General features: G+C 41.7%; 1 protein-coding gene across 2 annotated transcripts in view; it reads right to left on the bottom strand.

The window, feature by feature from the left end:
* The window catches only part of ncoa2 (nuclear receptor coactivator 2), a gene marked incomplete in the record, with an annotated part of 54,326 nt that overhangs the window by 20,247 nt on the left and 22,975 nt on the right, over window positions 1-11,104 (bottom strand). For both annotated transcript variants that reach the window (XM_035665027.1, XM_035665110.1), the window contains 5 exon segments: window positions 1,429-1,617; window positions 3,168-3,345; window positions 6,180-6,283; window positions 10,252-10,424; window positions 10,922-11,029. In XM_035665027.1, coding sequence (XP_035520920.1) covers window positions 1,429-1,617; window positions 3,168-3,345; window positions 6,180-6,283; window positions 10,252-10,424; window positions 10,922-11,010 — 733 coding nt within the window.

Raw genomic sequence — 11,104 nt, 5'->3', positions numbered from 1 at the left:
CTCTTTCTCTCCCTCTCTCTCACACACACCTCTGGCCTGGGTCCTAGTCAGTCTATTTGCCAAAGTATAGTTGGCAAGCAGCTGGTGCATAAAGGAAGCCAGAGAGGGGAAAAGACAGGTTGAGACTAGACTCGGAGTGAAATATTTGCAATTTTACTTATTGTTTTAATTAACCACTGAGTTACAGTTTGGCAATAGGAAATTGTGGCTGCTCATTAAAGTCACTGAGCAAATAGGATTTAGGTAGTTTAGATGTAGAATGCAATTGTTGTGAGAGCACATACAAATGCTTTACAAAGTGCTAAAAAAAAATCTGGATAAAGGACAGTCACTTGTGATGGAAATTTACTCGAACTACGGGATCTCAAGTTCCTTTCTGAAACCATGAAAACCACTGGAAAAGCCTAGTGACCTCTCAGTGACTGAACACTGTAAGGAGAGCAGAGACAACATACAATTTAAATCATTTCCCAGGAAAGGCGAGCAGATGTTTATACTAGTGGCTACTGCAAACTCAGCTTCTCTCTTTCTCTGTTCACATATGCCCTGAAACATGTTTAAAAGTTGATATGGTGAGAATTATTTGAAGGTTATCAAAAGGCTGGATATTAATGCAATACACGTGATGAAAACAGCTACATCCTTTCCTTAGAGCCATGAGCGCACGTTTGTGAGGGATGCACATGAATTATAGATAGGCTTTAATGACAGCTGCCCAGCCTCTCGCCTCCCTTGTGTCACTTAACTTTTCATGGATGTGAGCTGAGTGGAACCAGCACTGTTCTTGATCGGTTGCTTATACCCGTTTTCACATACAATGCCAGCTTTAAGATTAAACTTGGCTAAATATCAAGGATCTATTGGTATAATCTAAATCTAAATGGCTGCAACTTAGATTCATATTCATTCATCCATTGAAGATAGCAACAACCAGTCTGTTATAAGGTAGAGAAGCTTGAATTTGTGTTCTTGTCAATCTTGGTCTGCCAGACTACTTTTTTAGTTTTGTTTGCTATTTTCCAGATGCTTTTTTTCTATGGTGTCCAAAAGCCTAATTTCTTTCTTAAGCAACCTTTCATTCTTCAGTCATTACAGTCTGCCTTTTGTACAATGGGAGCTGACTTTTACCTCAATAATGGAATGAAATTACTTATTATTTGAGGACATATTAATTTGCCTAATCTCTTAAATCCCTACATTTCTCAATTCACCCTTCTTTTGGTAGATTTTGTAATCACACAAAAGGCCTTTAAAATTGATATAGATTTAATCAAAAATAAAATATGAGTGGGTCAAAATTGTGACCGGTGTGCTGATAAGAATGCAGATGTAGATCCCAAAACTAATGCTGTCCAAGGTTGTTTTGTAGGGTCACTACTTTAGTGTCATATGATCATCCCACACTATTTCCCCTCTCTCCTTCCGTACCATCTCCTTCCTCCTTGATGGACTTGGGCTCGGAAACGGCGAAACACTGCATGGTCTCGTATTTCTGCTGCTGAGGCTCATGCTCATGCGGCTCGTCCTGGCTCTCGCTGTGCGGGTTGACCAGCATTCGGCAGTTGAATGTGTGGCTGTTCCTCCTCGGACCCTCGCTGGACCACGGAACGCCGTTCACTACAGGGGAACAAGAAGGAGAGAGGGGGAGATTTACATTGTGGTCTTCTGGGGATTTTATCTGATGGATATTACTGCATCCGAAAAACTGAACAACAAAAACAGGGAGGTTGGGAGCTGCGACGAGTGAGCCAAGAGAGGCTAACACACTGCAAGTGAAAGACATAATGAGAGCAAGACAGAGAGAATGAAGCCGGAAAAAGTGCAAAAAGGAAAGAGTGGTTGCTGGGTAGAGATCAGTCATAATGAGCAGTTGGAACCCCGAGCCCTGTGCCATCTATCCACAGCCATGCATCACAGCCAGGCCTCCATATGCATGTCCTCTAAAACATCATTGCCAATCTTTCTTCTTCTCTCCAACACTTGCACAGGCGCGAGCAAACATGCATCTACACACATGTACACACACACACACACAAAAGGAAAAAGAGACATGCACAGTGACACACACAACTCATTTAACTCAAACTCCCATCACACTCCATCTGGTTTGTGATCTCATTCAGTGCATTGATAATCTCCCAGTATCTGGGACACAGCCCACTGATCGTTTCCAGGGTACTCCGCTCTGTGCTACTCCCCCACCCAGATGGCTGGGCACTCAGACCTCAATCCGAAGCACCAGGAGAAAAGAGGAGAGGAAGGGGAGAAGGGACTTGGACCAAGCTCCTGATGGGGTGTACTGACATACATTGCAATCACCTCTTGCGCAGAGGAGATGGAGAGGTATGATGTGGAGGAAGAATGGAGTTAAGGTATGAAAGGAGAGATGATACGGGAAAAGAAAAAGGCAAAATTGGACGAGGAAAAAAAGGGCAAATGCGTGTCTTATGGAAATAAATGGCCTGTTTTTATGAGATGAGCGATGCTAGGCTAAAGACAATGCTTTTCAGGGAGGATTGGAAATAGGAAAGCGAGAACATGAAAATGGGAACTTAGTAAGGGTAAGAATAACAAGTGAAGAAAAGGGGAAGGAAGGGCATGAGATGAGAATGTAGGAAGGGAGCGATGCTGCTGACAGGGGAGAGACGCCGAAAAAGAAAGTTAATTAGCTGAAAAGGGAGGGAGGAAGAAGAAGAGAAGAGCGAGAGCAAATGTCTGGGCTGAGCATCAGCAAAAAGAGAAAATTAAGAACCTATAGGTTATACGCACTGTGCCAACCCTGTATATAAAGCTTACATAACACTTTGTATTAGCCAGCTTTCCCACATCTTCTCCGTAGCAGTTTAACCGTAAACATTTCAGCATTTTAATTAAACTGACATCACTATCAAACAGCCACCTACAACATACCTGTCTGAACAGGGAGAATAAGAGGGATGAGGGTGTTAAGAGTCAGAGAAGTACACTATGTAAAAAGGATGAGATGAGGCCAGGGTGTAAAGGAGAGCCTGATGAGTTAAGACTCGCGGTGGGCAGAGTGATGCAACACAGAGGACATACATGCGGAGTTAGGAAAACACAGAGACGTGGAACACGAGTGACACAGTGAGACAGAAAACTGACAGGTTGAAGCAAACGCTGGCAGGGAAAATAAGCTTGAGTCTAACCGAGGGATTTGGGCAGTAGGTTCTTGATGAACTCAGCATGATCCCCGACGTGCAGCACGCTGTAGACACTGGTGTTCATCAGCTCCTCCTGGTTGTAGCGCAGGTACTGGGTCACATTCTCAGACACGAACACAATGTTGCCCTCCATGTTTACCACGAAGAAGAAGCCGTCCAGGGCCTGGTGGGGCGAAAAATAACAGAGAGGTTTAAGTTTGTTTATTGAATTGTTTACACTGGTAAAGAACAAATATTTTTGATGACTAAAAAAGAAATAACACTGCAGCAGAGTAAGTTATTGAAAGACTAGTCCTACCATGATATGCTTTTCCACACTTTTACTCTCACATGCCACATACAAGTTAAATTGATTTGGTTCATGAAAAGGATTTCAAGGGCTTTGTAAATTCCAGTTATAGGAGGAGGAGGGTATAAATTCTGCAGACTTCAATTGTATGTATATCTTTTGTTGTCTGAGGTCAAAGGAAGGAAATTTTAAAAATGTAGGACAAAACTATTCATGGAACCGTTTTATTAATTCCCTGGTTTCCTTACTGTTACTCTTTGGTGATGTGCCACTTTCGGGGTTACTGTGCATCAGTTAGCATGCACATATAGTACTAAAGTCTAAAAGTACACTGTATGCTGGCTACATCCATCTGTCCTGCAGAACATCAGTGTGTCTGACAGAAAGCAAGATAAAAGCATGTGCCTGCAGAGATTGGAAGATGTGGAAGAGGAGGAGCACTTAATTGAAAGAATACAGCCCCAGGTCAGCCATTAGACACAAGATGGTGTCAATTAGGCCATCAAATCACCCAGAGCCCTTAAAAAAGGGAATTGTAGTGGTTGTAAAGTTATAAAATCGAGTGTCAAGATAAGAGACTGCCAAGGTGTCTGCTCCTCACCCCTGCTTAAATAATCATTACTTACACTCACATTGTTTACATTACATGCCTTTATAACAAAGCATATGCTGAGTTTTTTTTAATGCATCAAATGCCTGTCTCTAACTACATTGCATAACATACCAACGATAAAAAAGCGAGCAAAATTTTGGGGTGAAGCACACTCATACGTCCCGGGTTACACGCGATCACATTGGGGTTGAAGTTCTCCCTCGCCTGCATTAACACAGCACAGGCTGAAAATAGACTTAAGGAGATCTCATCTATCACTGCATGAAGCAGAGCAGCTCCAAAATGCAACACGGTTGTGTAAGTCCACCCTGTATGAAGAAAGGCCATGTACTGGACAAGTAGGGCAAACAGAAACAGAGCAAACACTCTTCAGTGCCAACTCTTGCATTCTTCCAGACACTCTTGCATAATGCTGTTAGCCAATACCTTAATTTATAATGCCCTGATTAAATATACTGTAGAGGTGACTAAAGCTGATACAAATGAATATACTCTAAATAAATATACTGAGCATACACCGTACTCTCCATGTTCCATTTTGCACCAAGCCTATTGTCTTGATATATGACACTATAGTGCTCCCATAGCAATGTACAGTATCTAGTGAATTGTTATAGCATGTGGAGGAGGGTCTGTTTAACTCCCCCCCCCCTCTGGGTGTTACCGTTATTTATGATCTGATACTGGTGCTTTGCAAACAGGGTCTCTCTTCACATAAATTCTGGCTAAACCTGCTGCATGACAAAGCATTACCGTCTTGCTAAAATGAATTCAAACACATCTCTAGTAGGGCTCGGTACTAAACCTAAATACTTTATTTTTTGGGAAAGGGAGAAATAAGTCAGTGTCAAATACCTAAATCTGGCATCCATTTATGGTTGAATTTACACTATACTGTTTTTTTTATGATACATCTACTAATTTAAATCATATTTTGGCTGATTTTAGATTTAGCATTTTCAAAGCAAATACAGATTACAGTAATAAATATAGCTAATATACAGCTACTTGATGATTAGACAACAATTAAAACATTTGAGAGCTTTGGCTTTTTGTGTTAAATGGACAAATGGGTTTTTAATAAAAGAAACATGTTTATATTTCTCAACGTGAGATATCAAAGTAAGTATGTGTACTGAAAGTCAAAAATTTCAAAACACACTCAACCCTAGTTTCTTGTGTCATCATACCGCACAACAGCAACCATACGGAGCAGCCTACCAGGAATGCAAACTATATGCCCAGACAGTCATGTGACAGAACAAGGCTTGCTCCCAGGAGGTTAAAACAACAGCACACTCATATTTTTTTACCGCCTTCTCTGTCTTATCCTGCACTCGCATTAGAGTGGGCAGAAGAGAGCCTTGGAGGAGGGTCATGGGGCGCGTGGGTGCATTTCCTGCCGACGGCCATTCTCCTCAGAGCATCCTGTAATGAGCCTGGGCTGGCGGAGGGGGACGTGGCTAGAGCGGAGCGGGTGTGAATGGCCGATTGCTGTGTTTTGGGGCTGCTGACAGATGGGAAAGCATGCAGGCTGCACCGGGCTATATTTAGCCGCAAGTTAGTATGTCGATTCAGTGACGCTGGACCAGGAGAGCTATAAATATTCCATGACAGGACAGATCTAGAGGCGAACGAAGAGAAGATGGGGAGGGAGAGAGAAAAGAGAACTGAACAAGTAAGAGAGAGAGAGGGAGGGAGGAAGTGAGTGAGAGGACAGGCTCAATGGACTGATTCATTCGCCAGGCTGTTGCTTTCTTTCCCATTATACGTAAGCACTTCAGTGGCCCTCCACAGGACAACGAGGCCATTGCTCCGCTCGGTGATTTACAGCCAATCCAGGGCAGATACAAGATGCTGGCAGCTTTTACTCCACACAGCTACACTCATACACAACCACTACTGGCCCATTTGTGATTGTTCTCCATGGTTAGCACTCTTCATTATATACCAATCATGATTTAAAGAGAAGGGTATATCCTATCCTATGCGGATGTTTGTATGAGTGTTCGTGTGGTGTGCTTCACGACAAGTGTTTAGTGGGTGGTATTGTAATACGACACTATGAATGAGCAAGAGAAGGCCCTCTACCCACCTCCAGCATCATTGGTCCCAAGGCATCTTTGTCAATCACACTTTGGCCTGTTGATGAGACATCAGCCTTCTGTACCTCCTCCTCATTCGCTGCTGCAGCTTTTTCTGGAAGCAGGAAAAGTCAATGACAAACATTTAGAGACAGAAACCCCCAAAACAAAACAAAACACCACAGTTCAAAAGAACTTGAACACACCAAAACATGCACGTCAAAGAGAGCAAAACAAACAAACAGAAAAACAATTTTTCTTTCCCCCTGAAATTGACCCACATACTTTAAAAGAGGTCACTTGTTGACAAGACTTTTACAAGTATCTTCCAGGCTACAAAGCAAACACATTTTGTCCCTTTGTCAAAACATGGCTCAAACCCAAGCACTGAGCAGCGAGCGGAGTGAAAGGTTGTTGTAAATGAATGTGTCAGAACACACAGCTGACACGCTGGTGGCAGCCACTGGATGGATTGCATTGTCATGTGTGAAAAAAAAAGACTATTATGGAAACACTGACGGTGTGTAAACAACTCATGCTCCCAATAGAGCAGCAAGTTGTTACTAAGTGATCAAGTGGCAAAAGCAGACCGTACAAATGTTTACCCAAAAAGTTGACCATCGACCTCTTTTTTTAATTAATACACATTCTGGGATAACAGAATTTTTTGTTTTCTCTTAGTTTATTATGTATTCATCAGATTAGTAAACACAATTAAAAGGATAAACAAGGCTATTAAAATAGCTTTTTGGTTTGTGGTAAATAAACAGAACTTCTAGTGATGAATTAAGCCACAGTGCAGTATGAAATCAGTTTATGAAATATGCCTAGACAATAAATGGCTCAACAAAACACAATATTTTTAAGCGGGTTTGATGTTTTGTCACACCAATTTGAGAATAGTGATTGCGATCAGACCAGTCAAACTATGAGCAATCTCTTGACACTCTTTATTCAGTTCCTCCAGGAAATTGCGATCACAACAATTAACTCAAATTCAACCAATCCCTGTGAATTCTGTGTGACCTTGCAATTTAGTCAAATCACTGCAACCTTTCTGCGAATTTGACCAATCATTGTAATTTCGTGTACAAAACATTGAACCATGTGTGCAATTTTTACTTTCTCCTGCAATTTTATTGCCAAAACAGCCTAAAAACCTTGCAATGAGCATTGAAATTTTCTTTTAAAAAGCAGGAATTTTAGGCCGCAACAATCCCGAAAAAATCTGAGGGGGACTGACTATTTAGAACTATTCCTACATAACCCCATTTTACATTCCAAACGTCACTATTTGGAAAGCTCTTCAGCATTAATATCGTTCAGCTAGGAGTATCCTCCCTTTTCATATCAACTGCCTTTCTCAAATAGCTAGGCTGGCAGTGTCTCCCTGTAAGCTCATACTCTTAGTTCCAAGAAAGGATAGAGAACGTGACTTGCACATACAGGTACTTATGGTCTGTAATATTACCAAACTGGAAACTCACAATTACAATAATGTGACTAACAATGACATTTCAAAAATGAATAAATAAAAGCCTTTGAATGCACTGCCCAATAAACTGCCACAAACCTTTTAATGTAATGATTATGATTATGTACTTTATTTATTTAGGGAAATTTAGAGTATCCTGTAAGCCCCTGTACCTGCATGATGGTGCTGTGCATTTGTCCATGTGAGTGATTGGGTTAATAACCATGCAGAGAAGCCTTATGTTCAGAGCGTGGGCTGCCCTACTTTTGGAGATGATGATGAGAGGCGGAATATGAGTGGGCTGTTGGGGGGGACACATTTAACTGTCGCACCATGCCAAGAAGAGGGCTGACCATATGGTGTGAGAATGTTGTGGTGAAAAGCAAACAAAATCATGTCCTTCCTTTTTTTTTGGGTGTAGATGTGTGAAAGCTGACACAAATGCAGGTTTCCCCTCTGCTCTGTGGGCTCGTGCAACACCACACAGACCCACATTCATCTCTTTCAGCATTAATGATGTGTGCATCAGCAGGACCTCTCCAGGCCCAGCGGGGCCCAGTATACCAGCACAGCTGCCCTGGGTACAGACCCATCACTCAATGTCAGTGCAGCCCTCACTGGCTCTCTGTCCGTCTGCAGAGCTGTGCCACAGATAGAGGGTGGAACTGATTATTTAAAAGGATTGCGCCTGGTAATAACTGCAGCCTTATCTGTAACTGGCAAGACACTTCCCACAAATTCTTCTCTCCCCTTTTCATATATTATATTAGATTTTTTTTCACATATGTGTACAATGTGTGTACTAAATGATGTACAAGCGGCAGATCAGCAGCTACTGTATATTTCAGCCTCTAAGCAATGCTGTTGCTGTGTTGGCAAAAGCGAGCAGTTAAGAGTGTAAAGAAAGCTGTAAAACTCTCTGTCATTATTTTATAGGCGCTATAAAGATATCATTACTTAACATACTGTCTATCAAGATGCAACAATCTGGATCAGAAAAAAGAAACAAAAATATGCAAAACTATGCTACAAGTCCACCCTGATTTCAATTAGCAAAATGTATGTAGACCGCATGAGAGGAACAAACAGGGATGAATAAACAGCTTTCGGTAGGAGGTCACTTCTTTCAAGTAAGAAAGGCCATCATCACAGCATTGCACTTCTCTGCAGGGCTGTGACACCAATCATTTAGAGTTATTAAGTCACATTAGTGTAATTTAATACATTCAGTAATGTCACCATAAATTAAGAATATCTTTCACGCTGTAATGATGCCCTCATGGGGGGAAATAATAACTGGCCTATAGAAAGAAAGATTGCGCACCATAAACAATCCTATGTAGCCTTGGAACACTAAACAGATGACAGATGAGATGCGATGAAAAGAAAAAATTGCAGTGGTAAAATGATCTATTGTGGGCATAAAGACATCTAAATGAACTTTCGGTGAAACTCTGGTTCAAAAACAAGTGCACCAAGAAAAATGAATGGCTGCTGAAATTGCCGCCCCTCTGAACTGTGCAAAATGAGGTGCAGCAGCTCTCTGTTAGCTAGAAAAAGGTGGCCAATGAGGTCTGAAGAACAAAGCAGAAAAGCAAGGATTGTTTAGCCTCTCTCTCAGCGGTTGCTGTACAAACACAATTATGCCTTCAGGGGCAGGCAGGGGATGTCATTCTAGCCTAGCATAAAAAAAATGAGAGTGAGGAAAGGAAGGGTTGGATGGATGGAGGGAGGGAGTATAAGACAGTAGGGAGGGAGAGGGACGGACAGTAGCCAGAGTCTGTGTGTGATTTTTGCATCACACTGCTCACCATTACATAACTCCTAGCTCCATGAGTCACATAAAACAAGATGACATCATCAGCCGTTCTGAGTAACGTATACAGAGTTATATAGAGTGGGCTACTCTTTGTATAACCAGTCACCCAACTGCTGTTCTTGTACACGTCATCTAAGCTTATTCACAATTTAGCAACTGCCTTAATATGTGTGAGGTACAACTTTTTAGCTACCTGTAGGAAATAAAAAAACTGGGATTTCACTGATCTTGGTCTGGTAAATCTAACATGAAAAACATAAAGAGAAAGACCTCAACTAATTGGTAAAGACTACTAAAAAGAAAAGCTGGCAAGTACAACTGAGCAGGCTGATCCATTTGCCTGATGTTCTGGCTCAGGATGGAAGTGGGAAAGACCGGCAGCCAACACAAAAACTGCTCTGGTTCATCCACATTATATGATGAAGTGACGAAGGGAACATTAAATCAATTGTACTGCCCTTTAATAATAATGTCAATTATTGTCTGTGGAGCAGATCCCAAACCATAGTAGCACATTTGGTTGTATTGGAGCCATAAACCACAACAGCATCCTAAGCACCTTATTCAAAGAGTAAATGGATACAATCTAAACCAGTGTTAAATCCATTTGCACGTATTCGCTTACTTAGGCTAGGCTTAGTTTATAACTAGGCTGTTTCAGATGAAATGCTTTAGAAAAAGCAGCCAGCTGAATGGTAACTCAGGATTCTTTTCACTTTTACTTTTGGACCCATCATCTTGGCCATTTCTTCAACAGACATAAAAGTGTCAAAGACATTACAGGTTGTACCTTGCTCCTTTATTTGTCTGATCTGTTTCACAGTTTCCTTGAGGATTGCACATTTGTCAGGCTTGACATTGAAGTTGTCGATGTCGTTGAAGTTGGCGAAGATCAGCTCGGCAAGCTCTTCGATGTATTTGTTCTCGTGCTCGCGGTTGCGCTTCTCGTTGCTCCGCTTTGGACTGGGGGGAGAAAAAGAACAAGAAGGGGTTAAAGAAGTGTTGGTCAATATGTGTATGGTAAGAAAAAAAGACCCAGAGCAGGGCAGAAGAAGGATCTCCATCCACAAAATGGGGATGACTGAAGAGCCCTCTTATTTTAGATACCAAATGACCATGAGGTGCACAATATCTATTGGAAATCTTGGCATGAGGGATAAGAGGGATATTGCTAGGGTTCTTCATTGTGCCAACATGGAGCACTACATCAATAAAGAAAAGCCTCATTCTCAAGTGCTTATCCACAGATAACTTATGCAGACTTACTGTTCAGACTTCAACAGTGCCCCATGTTTAGCTGCCTCAACTACATACAGCCGTTCTTGCAATTACTGGGATGCTATATGCACAGTATTTAGGTGGAGCTTGATTTTACTTTAACCATGTTCAAAACTCTGACATCATCTTTGTTTTAAAGTTGGGGGGGGGGGGTGCCTTTTGGCCAGAGATACAAATCTTACCTGGGTCCTAGAAGTTCGGCAGAACATTCTTTGCGTTTTCGCGACTCTGCCCTGGCAGGGTCAGATGAGTTTTCACCGACTCCGCTCATCCTCAATGCATATCAGCGTCTGAAAAACACAAAGAGACACAAACAGGTGTTCATGACATGTAAATGCATGACATAAACGTATAAAAAAAAAAAC

Source organism: Morone saxatilis, unplaced genomic scaffold (genome assembly GCF_004916995.1).
Source record: "Morone saxatilis isolate NCDOM2014 unplaced genomic scaffold, NCSU_SB_2.0 Contig0, whole genome shotgun sequence".
NCBI classification, from domain to species: Eukaryota; Metazoa; Chordata; class Actinopteri; family Moronidae; genus Morone; species Morone saxatilis.
This window is presented reverse-complemented; position numbering and strand designations above follow the sequence as displayed.